General features: G+C 39.8%; 2 protein-coding genes across 5 annotated transcripts in view; one reads left to right on the plus strand and one right to left on the minus strand.

Moving 5' to 3' along the window:
- Positions 1-16,507, minus strand: part of DDIAS (DNA damage induced apoptosis suppressor) — a 30,432-nt gene extending 13,925 nt beyond the window's left edge. Inside the window, exons 1-4 of one of the 2 annotated variants that reach the window (XM_054241859.2) lie at positions 16,433-16,507; positions 8,164-8,282; positions 5,699-5,822; positions 4,260-4,388 (exon numbers count right to left, since the gene is read on the minus strand). In XM_054241859.2, coding sequence (XP_054097834.1) covers positions 4,260-4,372 — 113 coding nt within the window. In that variant the 5' untranslated portion in view covers positions 4,373-4,388; positions 5,699-5,822; positions 8,164-8,282; positions 16,433-16,507. Of the gene's footprint in view, positions 1-4,259; positions 4,389-5,698; positions 5,823-8,163; positions 8,283-16,294 lie in introns of both variants that reach the window. The other variant, XM_002754747.6, reaches the window with a different exon arrangement.
- An 85-nt stretch (positions 16,508-16,592) lies between these two features.
- PRCP (prolylcarboxypeptidase) overlaps positions 16,593-18,873 on the plus strand; it is an 80,633-nt gene continuing 78,352 nt past the window's right edge. For 2 of the 3 annotated variants that reach the window (XM_054241860.2, XM_002754749.7), the window contains exon 1: positions 17,791-17,986. In XM_054241860.2, the coding sequence (XP_054097835.1) occupies positions 17,819-17,986 (168 nt within the window). In that variant the 5' untranslated portion in view covers positions 17,791-17,818. Of the gene's footprint in view, positions 16,769-17,790; positions 17,987-18,873 lie in introns of those variants that run through there. The other variant, XM_078340115.1, reaches the window with a different exon arrangement.

Genomic DNA, 18,873 nt, shown 5'->3' on the forward strand with positions numbered 1-18,873 from the left:
GCAACACAATAATAGTGGGGGACTTCAATACTACACTGACAGCACTAGACAGGTCATCAAGACAGAAAGTCAACAAAGAAAAAATAGATTTAAACTATGCCTTGAAACAAATGAACCTAACATATATACCACAAATTTCATCCAACGACTGCAGATACACATTCTAATCAACAGTGCATGGAACTTTCTCCAAGATAGACCATATGTAACACCATAAAACGAGCCTCAATAAATTTAAGAAAACTGAAATTATATCAAGCATTTTCTCAGACCACAGTGATATACAACTGGAAGTCAACTCCAAAAGCAGCCTTCAAAAACATGCAAATACATGGAAATTAAATAAGGTGCTCCTGAATGATCACTGGGTCAAAAATGAAATCAAGATGGAAATTAAAAAATTCTTTGAACTGAACAACAATAATGACACCACCTATCAGAACCTCTGGGATACAGCAAGTGTAGAGCTAAGAGGACAATTCACAGCCCTAAATACCTACATCAAAAAGACTGAAAGAGCACAAACTGACATTCTAAGGTCATATCTCAAGGAACTAGTGGAACAAGAACAAACCAAACCCAAACCTAGCAGAAGAAAGGAAATAACCAAGATCAAAGCAGCACTAAATGGAATTGAAACCAACAAACAACAAAAAAATGTAAAAGATAAATGAAAACAAAAACCTGGCTCTTTGAAAAGATAAAATTGATACAACATTAGCAAGATTAATCAAGAAAAAGAAATACAATAACCTCATAAAGAAACAAAATGGAACATATTACAACTGATACCACTGAGATACAAAAGATCATTCAAGGCCACTATGAACACTTTTACACAAACTAGAAAACTAGAAGAGATGGATAAATACCTGGAAAAATACAACCCTCCTAGCTTAAATCAGGAAGAACTGGATACCCAGAACAGATCAATAACAAGCAACAAGATTAAAATGGCAATTAAAAAATTACCACCACCAACAAAAAAGTCCAGGACCAGATGGATTCACAGCAGAATTCCACCAGACATTCAAAGAAGAATTGGTACCAATCCTTTTGACACTATTACACAAGATAAGAGAGAGAACCCTCCCTAATTCATTCCATGAAGCCAGCATCACTCTAATACCAAAATCAGCAAACGACATAACCAAAAAAGAAAACTACAGCCTGATATCCCTAATAAACATAGATGCTAAAATCCTTAACAAAATACTACCTAATTTAATCCAACAACATATCAAAAAGATAATCTACTATGATTAAGTGGGTTTCATACCAGGGATGCAGGGACAGTTTAACATACTCAAGTCAATAGATGTAATTATACCACATAAGCAGAATTTTAAAAACAAAAATCACATAATCATCTCAGTAGATGTAGAAAAAGCATTTGACAAAATCCAGCATCCCTTTATAATTAAAACTCTAAGCAAAATTGGCATACAAGGGACAAACCTCAAAGTAATAACAGCCATCTATGACAAGCCCAGAGCCAACATAACACTGAGTGGGGAAAAGTTGAAAGCACTCCCTCTGACAACTGGAACAAGATAAGGATGCCCACTCTCACCACTCCTCTTCAACATAGTACTGGAAGTCCTAGCCAATGCCATCAGACAAGGGAAAGAAAGAAAGTGCATCTAAATTGATAAAGAGGAAGTCAAACTGTCACTGTTAGCTGATGATATGATTGTTTACCTTGAAAACCTTAAACACATTCCCTCAGTAATATATGCAGAAACAGATTATATTCCCCATAGACTATGTTTCCACAGGCAAGGACTATGTGCCATGGGTTTTATATTCTGAAAGCGTCCAGTCATAAGTCCTTTCCCAGGGCATTTTAAGCTCTAAGAAAGAGAGGGGAAGGTGTCATTCTGAATACACATTCCACTGCTAATTTGGAAGTCATATGGTGATTATGAAGGTAAATAGAATTTAGATTGTTTAGGCTTGAATATGTTTCTGCCCCTAACTAGCTGGCTGTATGATGATTTGTGGTAAGCTTCACTTGTCTCCTTTAAAGGTTGGCATTAACAATAGCATTCACTTCATAGGACTGTTGTATTAAAAAATATAATGTCCAAAAAGCTCCTAGCACAGTGCCTACTGTACAGTAAACACTCACTAATGTTATCTATTGATAATACCAGTCTAAATAACAATGGCATTATTGTTCAACCTAAATTTTTGTTGCAGATTATCTTTAAAATAAATGACTGAAGAGTTTAAAAAAGATTTTATATCTATATATTATTGGTAATGTATCAGACAATGTTCTAGGCATGTTATGTATATTAATCCATTTAATCCTTACAAGAACGCTATGAGGCAGATATCGCTTTCTGAGCCATTTTGAGGCTCAGATAATTAAAATGACTTGCCTGAGGCCACACAGCTATAACAGGCAGGGTTGTGATTTGAACCAGGCAATCTGTTCCAGAGAATTATGATTTTAATCATGATAATATACTGTAATAAGGAAAGTATACTTATAATAGACTATAATAATAATAGCTACCATTTTGGAAATCCTAATATATGTTATGTATTAGAACATTTTGGTGCATTATCTCTAACTTTACAATTATCCCATATTGTGGGTACCATTATCCTGTTTTACAAATGAGGAATTAGACTCACAGAAGTTAAATATCTTGCCCTAAGTCACATAGTTAATGAGTGCCAGAGCCTACATGCAACTCTGTTGTGTTCTCTGAAGTTTGAAATTGTTCCCTTACAGTAAGTCCTCACTTAATGTCAATGATAGGTTCTTGAATATTGTGACTTAAAGCAACACTACTTATAGCAGGTTCTCAAATAATGTCATTATAACATTGATGAGAAAAAAATTGGTTTAATTATACATCATTCTGCTTAAAGTTGGGGTGTCTAAGAATCTGACAACATTAAGTAAGGACAGTATACCACACTGCTTCTAAGTATAGATCCTGATGAAAGGCAAGTAGCCCAACGGTTTTAGTTATTTCAAATGACCGGCAGCAAAGTGAAAATAGGTGAACCTAAGACAATCTAAACACTATAATACCATCACTTATTCATTCATTTAATGAACATTTGTTGAATATTTTCTATGAACCAAGCCCTAGGAGGGATGCCAAGGATTTAATGATGAATAACACAAACAGGTCTTTCCCTTAGAGTTTATAAATGAGTACTTGAGAGAGTGACTTAATAAATAAACAGTGTAATAACTATTTCAAGGATTACTTAGAGTCTAGATGTGAGTTATAACTGCCAATCCCTTTCTGCCTCCCCATTTAATGCTAACTAGACAAAAAAACTAGTTAGGAATATTGCTGGCACATTACTCTTTCCTAAATACTTCTAGCTACTTACTAGGTATTCTTCTCTTCTCTTTCATGCAAGAGAGACAGTGTTCTGGAGAAACTTCAAATCTAACCTCTCACTTCTACTCTATAAAGATCAGAGGAAGATTTTAGGCTCTCAGATATAGTTGGCTTGCATCTGAGCATGATAATAAAGAATTATATGTCAGCTGGGCGCGGTGGCTCACGCCTATAATCCCAGCATTTTGGGAGGCTGAGGCGGGTGGATCACGAGGTCAAGAGATCAAGACCATCCTGGTCAACGAGGTGAAACCCTGTCTCTACTAAAAATACAAAAATCAGCTGGGCATGGTGGTGCGCGCCTGTAATCCCAGCTACTTGGGAGGGTGAGGCAGGAGAATTGCTTGAACCCAGAAGGCGGACGTTGCGGTAAGCCGAGATCGTGCCATTGCACTCCAGTCTGGGTAACAACAGTGAAACTCCGTCTCAAAAAAAAAAAAAAAAAAGTAAATGTCAAATACCTTTCTAGTTGCTAAAGAATAGATATTACTATAACATAGTACCTGGTCTCAAGGAGTTTATTTATTTATACTAAAAACTATTCTGTGGATCATGCAAAAATAAACAATAAACAAAAGCCTCCTATATTATTCCCAGGGATATCCCAGAAATGGACTATGTTTTGTACCAATATTGGGACTTACTCTCTGATAAGTTATTTTTGTTCCTTGAGCCAGGTATTTATCAAAGGACTTGATAGTAACTTAAAACTTTTCTCTCATAATAGAGGATTAGCAGTGAAATCTGTTCTGGGGTTTACAGAAGAACCAATCCGTGAGAGAATCTGATGTCCTGGTTTGGGAAATTTGGTCTTTGCTCTTGAGCCACAGGAAATCTACAGTGTGCACTTATATTTCCTCTCTCACTTACAGACTTTATTTTTACCTTTGGGAGACTACGATTATCCTAGATAAGCACTTCTGACAGGATGGATATATAAAACTTGAATTCTGGAGAGCAAGTACTGAGGCAAGAAGAAATTTTCTTCTTCTATTCATGTGTTCACTCTGTGGCCTGCAAAACAAAATAGCCATTGAGATGACTGGCAAATCGTTCATTGTAGTACACATTCATTTCTTAGGAAAACCATTTAATCTCCATGGCTAAGCTAACAGATGTCATTTTTTTACTTTCAAAGTAAAGGTGGTACTAATGTATTAGATAATTTTTTTCTGCTTAAAATATTAATAGGAAGAAAATCATATTTAAAACAGAGTGGCTTAAGCAAATTCTTATATCCTATTTCTTAATAAATGCTCCATCCCAGAAATTCAGGAAAGATGTCATTTAACTTGCTTCACACCTTTACAAAAAGATACAAAACTTGTGCCTGCCATCAATACGAAGGAAATTACAGGTTGAACATCTTTAATGTAAAAGTCCAAAACTCAGAATCTGAAATTTTTTGAGTGCTGCCATGATGGCACAAATCAAAATTCCACACATAAGTACTTAACACAAACTTAGTTTCATGCACTAAATTATTAAAAATATTGTGGCCAGGTGCGGCGGCTCATGCCTGTAATCCCAGCACTGGGAGGCTGAGGCGTCAGGATCACTTGGCGTCAGGAGTTTGAGACCAGCCTGGCCAACATGGTCAAACCCCCACGTCTACTAAAAATACAAAAATTAGCCAGGCATGGTGGTGGGCGCCTGTAATACCAGCTACTTGGGAGGCTGAGGCAGGAGAATTGCTTGAAACTGGGAGGCAGAGGTTGCAGTGAGCCAAGGTCGCACCATATAGCACTCCAGCCTCGGCAACAAGAACAAAACTCTGTCTCAAAAAAAAAAAAAGAGTATTGTATAAAATTACCTTCAGGTTATTTATATAAGATGTACATGAAACAGACAAAATTTATGTTTAGACTTGGGTCCCATTCCTAAGATATCTCATTAATTATATGCAAATATTCCAAAATCCAAAATTCACAACACTTCTGGACCCAGAAATTTCAGATAAGGTATATTCAATCGGTACATGAACTTACATAAAACCTTTAAAGAACTAAATTGGTGGAAATGGTTCTTTTTTAGCTGAAATATTGCTTTATTAGATTTCAATGTGCTCATTTATACATGTTGAGAAAAAACAGAAAAAGCAAAATGTTACATGTTAAAGGATAACTCAAAGTGTTTTAATATTCTTGTATAAAACACATCAAGAAGGCCAGGTGTGGTGGCTCATGCCTGTAATCTCAGCACTCTGGGAGACTGAGGTGGGAGGATCACTTCAGCCCAGGAGTTCGAGACTAGCCTGGGAAACACAGGGAGACACTGTCTCTACAAAAAATATAGGAGAATTAGCTGAGTGTGGTGGCACGTACCTGTAGTACCAGCTACTCTGGAGGCTAAGGCAGGAAGATCACTTGATCCCAAGGGGATCAAGGCCACAGTGAGCTACGATTTGTCATGGCACTCTAGCCTGGGTAACAGAGCAAGACTATATCTCTAAAAAACAAACAGACAAACAAAAAAAAAAAATCAGAGAAGTAAAGTAATGAAATACAGACATATCTCCTTTTATTATACTTCACTTTATTATGCTTCAGAAACGCATTTTTTTTTTACAAATGGAAGGTTTATGGCACTCCTGTGTCAAGCAAGCCCATTTTTCCAACAGCATGTGCTCACTTTCCATCTGTAACATTTTGGTAATTCTCACAATATTTCAAAAGTTTTCATTTTTATTATATCTGATGGTGACCTGTGATCAGTGATCTTTGATGTTACTATTGTAATTGTTTTGGGGTGCCACAGACTGCACCTGTATAAGACGAATTTAATCTATAAATATATGTTCTGACTGCCCTACCGTCTCTCACCCTCTTGTTGGGTCTCCCTATAATGAGACGGAACAATATTGAAATTAGGCCAGTTATTAACCCTCCGAGGACTAAGTGTTCAGGTAAAAGGAAGAGTCACATGTCTTTCATTTTAAAACAAAAGACAGAAATAAAAATTAAGGTTAGTGAGGAAAGCATGTTGAAAGCTGAGATAGGCCAAAAGTTAGGTTTCTTGTGTCAAACAGCAAAGTTGTGAATGCAAAGAAAATGTTATTAAAGGAAATTAAAAGTGCTACTCCAGTGAACACATAAATAAGAATGTAAAACAGCCTTATTGTTGATATGGAGAAAGTTTTAGTGGTCTGGCTAGAAGATCAAACCAGCCACAACATTCCCTTAAATCAAAACCTAATCCAGAGTAAGACCCCAACGCTCTTCAATTCTGAGGGCTGAGAGAAGTAAGGAAGCTGCAGAAAAAATGCTTGAAGATAGCAGAGGTTGGTTCTTGAAGTTCAGGAAAAGAAGCCATCTCCAAAACATAATCCATAACTTGCTGCAAGGTAAAGCAGCAAGTACTGATGCAGAAGCTGCAGCAAGTTATCCAAAGATCTGGTTAAGATAACTGATGAAGGTGGCTACACTAAACAATAGATTTTAAATGTAGACAAAATAGCCTTATATGGGAGCAAGATGACATCTAGGACTTTCATAGCTAGAGAAGTCAGTGCCTGGTTTCAAGGCTTCAAAGAACAGGCTAACTTTCTTGTTTAGGGGCGAATGCAGCTGGTGACTTGATATTGAAGCCAGTGCTCATTTGCCATTCTAATAATCCTCTGGCCCTTAAGGATTACACTAATTCTACTCTGCCTGTGCTCTAGAAATGGAAAAATAAAGCCTAGATGACAGCACATCTGTTTATAGCATGATTTACTGAATATTTTAAGCCCACAGTTGAGACCTATTGCTTAGAAAAAAAGATTTATTTCAAAATATTACTGCTCATTGACAAGACACCTGGTTACCCAAGAGTGCCAATGGAGTTAACACAAGGAGACTGATGTTATTTTCATGCCTGTTAACACATCCGTTCTATACACATGGATCAAGGAGTCATTTTGACTTTCAAGTCTTATTATTTCAGAAACACATTTCTTAAAGCCAGAGCTACCATTTATGCTGCTTCTGATGGATCTGGGCAAAGTAAGTTGAAAATCTTCTGAAAAGGTTTCACCTTTCTATATGCTAATAAGAAAATTCATGATTTATGGGAGGAAGTCAAAATATCAACACTAATTGGAGTTTGGAAGAAGTTGATTCCAGTCCTCATGGATGACTTTAGTGGAGGAAGTGACTGCAGATTTAGTGGAAATAGCAAGAGACCTAGAATTAGAAGTGGAGCCTGAAGATGTAACTCAATTGCTGCAATCTCATGATAAGGCATGAACTTATGAGGAGTTGCTTTTTATGGATAAATAAAGAGAATAGTTTCTTGATATGGAATCCACTCCTGGTGAGGATGCTGTGAACACTGCTGAAATGACAACAAAGGATTTAGAATATTCCATAAGCTTAGCTGATAAGCAGTGGCAGGGTCTGAGAAGAGTGACTCCAATTTTGAAAGACATTCCACTGTGGGTAAAATGCTATCAAACAGCATTACATGGTATAGAAAATCTTTTGTGAAAGAAAGAGTCAATCAATGCAGCAAACTTCATTGTTGTCTTATTTTAAGAAATTGCCTCAGTTTCCCCAACCTTCAGCAATCACCACTCTGAGCAGTCAGCAACCATCAACACTGAGGCAAGACCCTCCACTACAAAAAATTGATGCATTGAAGGCTCAGATAATCATTAACATTTAAAAATAATATTTTTAACTAAAATATGTATTTTTTTAGACATAATGCTATTGCATACTTAGTACACTATAGTGTAAATATAACTTTTATTAATATATGCACTGGGAAACCAAAAAATTTGTGTGACTTGCTTTACTGCAATACTTACCTTATTGCAGTGGTCAGAAACCCAACCTACAATATCTCCGAGGTATGCCTGTAGCAATGTTCCCTCTTTATATTTTCTTTGTAAAAATTCAGCTTGAGCAACATGGTGAGACCTCATTTCTGTAAAACAAAAAACAAAAAACAATTAGCCGGGCATGATGGCATGACCTTGTGGCCCCAGCTACTTGGGAGGCTGAGGTGGGAGAATCGCTTGAACCCAGGAGGTGAGCCGTGTTTTTGCCACTGCACTCCAGCCTGGGTGACAGAGTGAGACTTTTTCTCAAAAAACAAAAAACACAAAAAACCCAAAATTAAAAGATTGGTCTGTGGCTGGGTGCGGTAAGTAGCTCATGTCTATAATCCCAGCACTTTGGGAGGCCCAGATCACCTGAGGTCAGAAGTTTGAGACCAGCCTCACCAAAATGGTGAAACACTGTCTTTCCCAAAAATATAAAAAACTAGCCGGGTGTGATGGCACGGGCCTGTAATCCCAGCTACTAGGGAGGCTGAGGCAGGACAATCACTTGAACCCGGGAGGCGGAGGTTGCAGTGAGCCGAGATCATGCCACACTGCACTCCAGCCTGGGCGACACGGTAAGACTCTGTCTCAAAAAAATAAGTTTGGTTTGTTTACTAATTTTTTAAATGGATTAGGTTATTTATAGCATAAAATACTTGCTTTAAAACAAAGGTCTTTGTAACTGTTTAAGATAAAGCTATACTAAGAAACTTTCATTTGTAAACACATGGCAAAAGCTTTCAATTTCTGAAAATGAGTGATACTGTTTTTGATACTGGCATGAGCAAATTCTGACAGACTGGAGGTCACTGGTTTTAAAATAATAGAATCTTTTTGGTATAGTACTCCATAAAGACGATCAGAAATGTAGAAATGTGGTGAGTATGGAAGGGAGAAGTTAAAGTGATACTAATCCTGATAGTCTATCAAAACAACATTTCTATAAAAATAAAATCTTTGCACCTAAGGTAATAAGATGAAAATTTGCAAAGATGAAAGATAAATAATTTACATAAATCACTGATCTGTGCTATTAAAAGGAGCACAGAAAAGAAAAAGCTAATCCTATTTTTTTGCTATCCCTGTTGGGACTCTTATGTATACATTAGTAAGGTTCTGCCACAAGCAGATGAAATATTCCTAGATTTGGTTGTCACCTTAGGCTACATGGCAATCTCTAAGGACACAATAGGGTAGGTAATACAGATACAAAGGAAAGACAGAAAGAGGGATAAAAGAAAACTGCCATTATGAGTGCTAAAACCTTAAATTCCTTGCCATCGCAACTATCAAAAAACAAAATTACAACAATTTTGTGAAAGATCTTAATTGGCTTTATTTATGATTCTGTCAGAGGAGTTTGAACAAAAGCAACTCCACCTTGTCTAGAGGCTGGGTAAAATGAAGCTGAGACTTACTGGGCTGCATTCCCAGATGGTTAAGGCATTTGAAGTCACCAGATGAGACATGAGGTTGGCATAAGATATAGGTCATAAAGACCTTGTTGATAAAACAGGTTGCAGTAAAGAAGCTGGCTAAAACCCGCCAAAACCAAGATGGTGACAAGAGTGACCTCTGGTTGTCCTCAATGCTACACCCCCACCAGTGCCATGACAGTTTACAAATGCCAGCTGTCAGGTCAGGAAGTTACCCTACATGGTCTAAAGAGGGGAGGCATGAGTAAACCAGCCCTTGTTTAGCATATCATCAAGAAATAACCATAAAAATGGGCAACCAGCAGCCCTTGAGGCTGTTCTATATCTTTTATCCCTTTACTTTCCTAATAAACTTGCTCTCACTTTATGGACTTGCCCTGAATTCATTCTTTCTTTTCTTTCTCTCTCTCTCTCTTTCTTTTTTCTTTTTTTTTTTTGAGACGCAGTTTCGCTCTTGTTACCCAGGTTGGAGTGCAATGGCGCGATCTCGGCTCACCGCAACCTCCGCCTCCTGGGTTCAGGCAATTCTCCTGCCTCAAGCCTCCCGAGTAGCTGGGATTACAGGTACACGCCACCATGCCCAGCTAATTTTTTTGTATTTTTAGTAGAGACAGGGTTTCACCATGTTGACCAGGATGGTCTCGACCTCTTTATCTCGTGATCCACCGCGCTTGGCCCGCCCTGAATTCTTTCTTGCGCGAGATCCAAGAACCCTTTTGGTGGGTCTAGATTGGGACCTCTTTCCGATAACAATTCTAGAACTGGGAAATACTTTATTCCGTAAAATAGAATAAATGTCCCAGGGGGCTGAGCAGAGAAGTTTGGTTTTATAGACAGAGAAGAGCTGAAGAAAGTAGAAACAAAGAACAAAAAGCAGCTTAGTCATTTCAAAGTTACTTTCTTCCTAAAGTAGGAACAGAGAAACAGAAAAATATAGGAATAACTGGTTAACATAAGGCTACTTTCTGTTGTTAAGTATCAAAGGTTATTTCTCTCTCCTGAGTTCTAGGAAGGTCAGATAACAATGTAGTTTCGATTTGGTGAGGTGGAACTTTGAAGCATAAATAACTCCATTTTGATTTTTAGTCTGGTCCACTGGGGTGTAGTGCAGGAGCTCAGTACAAAACAAAGACCACCTATAACTTTTAGTTAACACAACAAATGATGTTATGTCAAAAAAGGTACCTTCCTTCCACATCTCTAAAATCTAATTTAGGATGGGGTATAATATGGTGGTACATCCACCTGTGATTTAGGGGAGCTAAAAGAACATAAAGCTCACTCCCGAAGACGCTGTCACTTACCTGCTTAAAATCCTCTTTAGAATGAAGTCTCAATATCTCATAATGATCTGTGCAGCCCTGGGTCATCTAGATCTTGCCAATCCCTGATCTCACTTTGTACTACTCTCCTCAATTACTGTATTTTAAGCCACGCTGGCCTTCTTTTCAGCTCCTCAAGCATACCAAACAATTTCCCTTCTGAGGGTTTTGTGCTTACTGTTCTCTTTACCTAGGATATTCTTCCCTTAGGTCTTGGAATAGTTGGTTCTTTACCATTCTTTAATCTTTAATGTTATCCCCTCAGAGAGTCCCACTTTAGCCCAAGCAGACTCCTCCTTTCTCTTAGTTTCTATGGCACCACCTGTTTTATCCTTTGTGGTACTATTCATGCTGGAGAGTCATCCTATATATGTCTTTGCTTACTTATTTTTGTTCATTCTATCCACCATTTGCCTAAGTTTCATAAAGAAAGGGACCTAGTCCATCCTGTTCTCTACAGTGCTCAGCACATACTAAGTTTACAATAAATCGTTATTGAATGGGGCCAGGTGTAGTGGATCAGGCCTGCAACCCCAGTACTTTGGGAGGCTGAGGTGGGATTGCTTAAGCCCAGGAGTTTGAGACCAGCTGGGGCAACACAGCGAGACCTCATCTCTACAAATAAGAATAAAAAAAATTAGCTGGCCATGGTGGTGCACACTTGTAGCTCCAGATACTCAGGGGCTGAGATGGGAGGGTTGCTTGAGCCTGGGAGATTGAGGCTGTCATATGCAGTGATTGCGCCTCTGCACTCCAGCCTGGGCAACAGAGACTTATCTCAAAACAAAATTTACTGAATGAATGAAGAACTATAAGCACTATCTTGCAATTTAAGAAAATTTTTATAACAGATGAGGCATATGCCATATGATACCAGAATTTTCTTCCTGTTTCATTTGAAGTTCCCTAAAAAGTCTTTCTTTGTTAACAAACAGAATGGCTTTTCTTTTTTTTTCTACACCATATACTATTGTATCTTTGTAGTCCTACCATTTGTTTTGTCTATTGTAGTGTATCGTCTATTTGGTTTTATTCTCCCTAATGCCTATTCTCTTAACTTTCTTTCTTGCTGTTTATGTGCCAGTAGTTTATGCTAAGGGAAACAATCTGAGTTGTGTTCCTTTCTTCCCCACCCCACAGTATGTTTCACATTTCTATGCCTTTGCTTTTTTCCATTCTTCTCTCTAAAATGCTCTTTCATTCTCCTGGTAATGCTTATTCTTCTTTAAGATCCTTCCTAGAAGTCTTCTTTTCTATGACATTTTCCGAGAAGTTAAATTACTCTTTAATTCATCACATGCCACATTATATTAAATTTATCTGCTAATACTTTTTTTTTTTTTTCCTGGACCCAGAGTAAGATCTTAGAAGGACGATCTGCTTATATTTTCAGAAATTGTCAATGTGAACTTCAGATATTAATCTTCTTCATGACTTGCAGTTCCTCTTCCTAAGCTACAATTTTGCCACATAGCATTAAATATAAAACAGAATTTTACCACATCATAAGATTATCTTATATTCGTATACAAAATACACAAACTAGTTTCATAGACAGTACCTTATTTAGTACTTATTTTAATCATTACTTACATCTTACCCTCACTTCTAATTTTTTAACTTGTGGTCATATTGTGAGCAGAGACTATTTTCTTTAGGGCTCTAAAACAGAATTTTATACTGTACCACAACAATATGGGCATTCATCAAATCATATTCTTTACACAATTGCTATTCAAACTTTAGGAAATGGGATAAATTTGTAACATGACTAGTATACTGGGCTAAGTAAAAATAAGATACCGTCTATCCCAAAAAAAATTTACTAATTGGGCAGACAACTCATGAATAAATGAAAAACTTAAATAAGCAGGAAATTTTGAATTTATTTCTAAATTAATTGTGCCAGCACTTACTACTGTGCTTTTAAAGGTTGCTTACACTGTCTTTAAGGGTTTATTGCCCTCTAGTGGATCAAATAAGTAAGTCTAAAAAATCTATTAAAAACAGCAAATTTGAGAACTGTAATGAAAAGGATCATTAGTATTTTCACTATTTGTATTTCACCTGGTGAACCCCAGCAAATGACAAAAAGGCCTCCTGTTTATTGTCTGTTGGACAATAACAGAATAAGATCCTTTCAGACAGTTACTGTTAACTATTTTCTTTGGCGTTTTAATAGTATTTCCTTCATATTTGCCACCTAGTTTATTTATTTATTTTTGTATTTATTTATTTTTTAACCTAGGCTCTGGGGTGTGTTATAGTTTGCTTTATTTCTCTGTCTCTCTCTACTGCTTGACTTGCAGTATAGTGACTACATGTCTGATGAATAATTAAATGAAACATCAGAAATAAGTAAACACTAAAATTACAAAGACATGATGATATACTCAGGAACAATTTCATACATCGTATCTTTGCAATTTCTCTTTCTTCTCAGATTTATTGAGAAGAATGATGATATAGTATTACATTTCTTTCAGCTCCATCACAGAAAATCATATTCCAATTTAATATACTAACACATTTATTTATTCATCAGTTATTAATTGTGCAGTTGCTAAATGCCAGGTGGGGATAGTATGACTGATGGACAAACAGACAAGGTCTCTTCCTAGACACTAGACTTACAGGCTAGTATAAGAGACAGACATTACATAAACAATCACAAAAAATTTATCTGCAATTCTGGCAAATTCTACACAGGAAATGCATACAGTGCCATGAGAAAATATAACAAGGGGATTAATTTAGTTTTTGATGGGAGGGATGGGGAAAGAGAAGAGGATAGGCAAGACTGCCTAAAGGATGAAATTACTCCTTTAAAAAACTTCTAATGGCATAAAGCAAAGAAAAGTATAACTAACTTTTCTCCTTTTCTTCATTCCTCTCCAAACTGCTCTTGCCTTGCAAGAAAACCTTTGTCACCTTATTATTCTCCAATTTTACATTTTATATTTTACAGGCCAAGAGGCCTCAGCTATGGGAAGGGTTGCTATTTTGAATTATTTTCTTAACACTATCTAATGGTCTCCTCCAAGGGCACATATTCGTTTAATTTTTCTAAAGGCAGTCACAATAAGTCCCTAAAAAATAATTTTGTGACATGAACACGAAAATTCTAGAAAAGTAAGACAGGCAGGCAAGAGAGTGAAAATTAAGTAAACAAAAAAACAGGCCGGGTGGGGTGGCTCACGAATGTAATCCCAGCTATTTGGGAGGCCGAGGCAGGTGGGAGGAGATTGAGACCCTACTGTCTAACACGGTAAAACCTTGTCTGTACTAAAAATACAAAAAAATTAGCCAGGCGTGGCGGCACGTGCCTGTAATCCCAGCTACTCAGGAGGCTGAGGCAGGAGAATCCCTTGAACCCAGGAGGCAGGGGTTGCAGTGAGCTGAGATTGGGACACTGCACTCCACCCTGGATGACAGAGTGAGACTCTGTCTCAAAAAACAATAAAACAAAAAAACAAAAAAAAAAAAAGAGAGAAAAGAAAAAACAGAGAGAAAACCTCCAAAGGAGAACTACTGATGAAAAATACTTTAAAAACATGAACCAGGAAAATCTTAGTACAGTTTTTCCATTGACTATCATTTATGGGGCATTTATTACAGGGATGTAGAAGGTAACAGGGTTAAAGAGATAGAAAAAACAGGCTCTTGTGTTCAAGGAATTTATAGTCTATTGGCTAAGACAAACAATATATAACTATCAATGAAATGGTAATTCATGCAAGCTCTAGACTTCCATACCTTAACTGCTTACCTGAGAGCCAACCCTACTTGATGTCTCATAGGGATATCAAGGTTTAATAGTTAAAAAATCTGAATTCTTAGTTTCCTCTCAAACCTCTTTGCCTGCAATTTTCCTCCATCTCAGTAAATGGCACTACTTACTAACCAGTAACTCAGGTCAGATACCTAGGAGTCATTTGTCATTCCTTCCTTTCCTTCATATTCCACATGACACTCATCAGAAGGTACTTGAATCTACTTCCATACCTAGAAACCATCATTCGCTTTTCCCTCATATATTCTGCCATCACCTTAATCCAAACCACCATTATCTCCTGCTTATGGTGCTGGATTAACATCCTAACCATGATATGGCCCCTATCCATCTCTCCAGACTCCTCTCATATAAATGTACTTTCTGAATATATTCCAGCAATACCGGTTTTACCTTAGATTCTTGAACATTAACATGCCAAGCTCTTTCCTGTCTCAGGACCTTTGCACAACCTGTTCACTCTGTTTAGAATGTTTTTCCTTCCCTCTCTTGCATGGTTGGATCATGCTCATCTTTTTGGCCTCAATTTAAATATCAACTCCTTAGAAAGGCCTTCTTAGACCAGTCTAATTCATAGTTTCCTCGTTAATTCTCCTTAATTCCATCCATAAAAGGTAAGTTTCATGAAAACAGGAATCTACCTTGTTCATCATTGGATCCCAGTACCTAGCAGTTCTTGGCACAGAGGAAAGAGGTATTTAAGTATCTGCAGAACAAACAATTTCTTGATGCTCTGTGATCCAGTCTTGCGAGGTCAGGAAAATCTTTCTGATTTAAAAGGCTTTGCGAACTGAGTAAGAATTAGCCAGGTCAGGGACAGGATCAGAAGACGGTTTGGGGTGAGAGAGACGACAGTATCCTTCAGGAACACAAAAGAAATTCTATATGGCTGGAGTGGTGAAAAGGCTGGAGTGGTTTTCAGCACTGGGGCTGAAAAGGCAGGCAAAAGTTAGACGGGAAAGAGCCTGTAAGTCATGTTAAAGAGTTTGGGCTTAAACCTGAGACCAAACAGGAGCGACTGAAAGGTCTTTAATGGGGAGTGTCTCAATCAAATATGAACTTTATCAGCCGGGCAATGTGGAGACTGGACTGGAAGGTAGCAAGACTGAAAGCAGGTGAACCAGGCGGGGGTGGGGGAGGTACTATCACAGCTATGCAGCAGTCATAGGGTCGAACCAAAATAATGTCAGTGAATAATGGAGAGAAGTAAACAGATCTGAGATATTTAAGAGGCTGGTAGGGACTGGCTAGGTGTGAAAAGGAAAAAAAAATTCAAGTTCTGGCTTAAGCACATGGCTCAGTTAATTATGGCCCCCTAAGCCATCACAGGAGTTGGGAAGACCCCCCTTCAGCAACCCCCCTTCAGCACGTACTACTCTGCACAGCGGCCAGCTGAGTATTTGAACAAAAGCGAGAGTCGCGCCTTTTCCTCTCTGTATTTCCGATTCTAAAAGCTCACTCCGCGACTAGCTCCATGGCACAGTAAGTGTTCAATAAACGTTCGTTGGGTGATAGCCACAGCACTGAATCTAAAATAAAATTACTGACGTTTATACCCTTACCCTCATGGATGCCGGTTTACGGAGAATGACTTGTGAAAAAACAAGTGCGGGCTCTGGGTCTCATTCAAAATGAAGTTAAGAGCCACCTTGAGAGTCTCCGGCCCTTGGGCTTCCCGAGAACCACTTTACCCAGTTCACCTGAGGCAGAAGACCAGGAGCGGGCCCAGGCGACGCACAGTGACGCACACCCACCGGGAGCCTTCCAATCGAATCTCCCGCGTCCTTTCCGCCGGAAGTAACTCTTGGGCCGGGATTATTCAGAACCAATCAGAAAAAGGCGCAGCAGAGGGTGGAGCTTAGCCAAGAAATCCTGCAAGCATCCGGGAACGACCATTTTAATCAAACTGCGGGTAGAATATTTCTCCCCGACAGGTGGAGCAGCAGTAAAGTCTGTAAAGTTGGTTTTGGAGAAGCTCTGAGCCTCCTGGGGCTAGAGATTCCCGGAAAGTGTGGAGCGGGCGAGGGCTCCCTGAGGTCTGGCGGAGTGACTGAAAGAGGGAATGGAAGCTGGATGAAGAGGGTTGAGAGCTGTGGAGGCCAGACTCCGCGCCGTCCTAGGGGCTAGCGCTACAAAGGGGAGGGAAGAGGAAGGGAGCGGCGGCAAGGAGGGTGGTGGGGCACGGAATTGGTTTTTGGGTGCCGGATAAGAAAGGGGGCGTTACTTGGAAGAAGGGACCGGGACCCGGCGGGATTTAGGAGCGATGAGGACCTGGGGAGACCTTTGTAATGGATGGGTTGTGCGAGCAACAAGGGTTTGGGTGACCCAAGAACGGAGTATCATAGGGAGTGGTTAGGCTCCATGATGGAGGTGGGTGCAAAGAGCACAGTCTTTGGAGCTGGACCCAGCGGTCTGCGACGACGTGCTTCGCTTCCTGCTATCAGTGATCTAATGCAAGTTTCCGCACCTCCCTGAGCCTGTTTTCTCATCTGTAGGTGGGAATAACAATCATATAGGACGCACAAGATTGCTGTGATGGTTGAGTTACAGGAGATGATGCCTGTGCCACCCTGCCTCGTGATAAACTGGCTTGTAGTGAACCTTCAATAAATAGACATGGTAGCTGTTATTGCCATTATGTGAGATATGCGGAGGGCAGGAGGTGTCGCAGTGGAATTGAAGCAGCCCGGGCGGGGTTTGGCGGTAATGATAATGATAGGGATACAGGGTGACCTGAAGGACAGGTGGGCTTTGGGGGCGCTTTAGATAAAGCGTGGGATACAGCGATGAGGTAGGAGTAGGCCCTAGCACTATAAGGGCAGACTTTTGGCGCAATGAAAATGAGTGCTAAGGAGCAGACGGCGCGAGAGAAAAGTGGAATGGAGGCGGTGCCCTCGGGGATCGGGGCAGAGTGGCTGGGGTGACCTGGTTTGGGCGGTGACTGAGGAGCTGGCTGGCTCTGGGTTTCCCCCGGGAGGAGCCGTTTTGCGGCGGGCGGAGCTGCAGGCTGGGCAGGGCTTAGGCTGTGTGCTTCTGCCGGCCTCCTTTTCGCCCTCCCACCCGCACCGCAGCCGCCAGCCTGAGCCATGGGCCGCCGAGCCCTCCGGTTCTTGCTCCTGTTGTTTCTGGCGCCCTGGGCCACCATAGCCCTCCGGCCGGCCTTAAGGGCCCTCGGCAGCCTACACTTGCCAACCAACCCCACATCCCTCCCACCTCTAGCCAAGAACTATTCGGTTCTCTACTTCCAACAGAAGGTAAGGGAGAACGGGGGCTTCGCTGTCCCAGGCCCAACTGCCAGGAATCCCCGACCCGCGGAGCCCAGGCAACGGAGCCCACCTCGAAATTCACACCCCTTGACGCCTAGGATCTGTTCGGTTTTTGGCTTACATTTTCCAGAGGGTGGCCCGAAATCCCAGTTCTGTTTAAATTTTCTCCTCTCTTTACCAATAATTTAATAGTGGTTCCGGCCCTATACTCTTGATTCAGGCTGTTCTACAACTGGCCACGACAGTCACTTCAACTCCCCCTGCTTCCAGAGGGTGCCCCAATCCGAATTCCCTTGACCTTCCCTCAAATGCAAATTATTAAATGTCAGCTCTGGTACCTAGTCTGCAGTGATAGTCATCCTTTGCCCCAAGGCAGCCCTAAATACAAAGTCTAATATCTTTACCTATGGATAATATCCGAAAGTTATGCAACCTAAAAGCCAGCCTCTCAAGGGGTCAGCTCAGAGCTGATTTTGTAGGCTTATTAATTGTTGACAGTCCCTGTTTCCCATAAGAGTGAATGTGTGTAGCCTGTGCTTGTAAAAGGCCTGGTAGGAGTTTGTGGTGGGGATGGGGATTAGCCTTTCTATGGTCTTGAGTTTCGAGGTTTAAATAGGCTTGATGCCTTTGTGCTTGGCTGCAGCATGAGGGATTCCTCCCACAGGGTTGGATGCAAAAGTACATCCTCTGTGAAATGACAAGAAATTCTGACAGTTCTGCATTTCTGAAAGTCTGGGTAAAAATCGGAAAATATTTGGAAAACGCTGGGATTAGAAAGAGTGCAAGGGTCTGAAGCTTGGCTTTAGGAGTCAGTCAGATAGAACCAGATTCCACCTTGCTAGCTCGGTGACCTTGGGCAGGTTACAGAACTTCTC

This window comes from Callithrix jacchus, chromosome 10 (assembly GCF_049354715.1).
Source record: "Callithrix jacchus isolate 240 chromosome 10, calJac240_pri, whole genome shotgun sequence".
Taxonomy (NCBI): domain Eukaryota; kingdom Metazoa; phylum Chordata; class Mammalia; order Primates; family Cebidae; genus Callithrix; species Callithrix jacchus.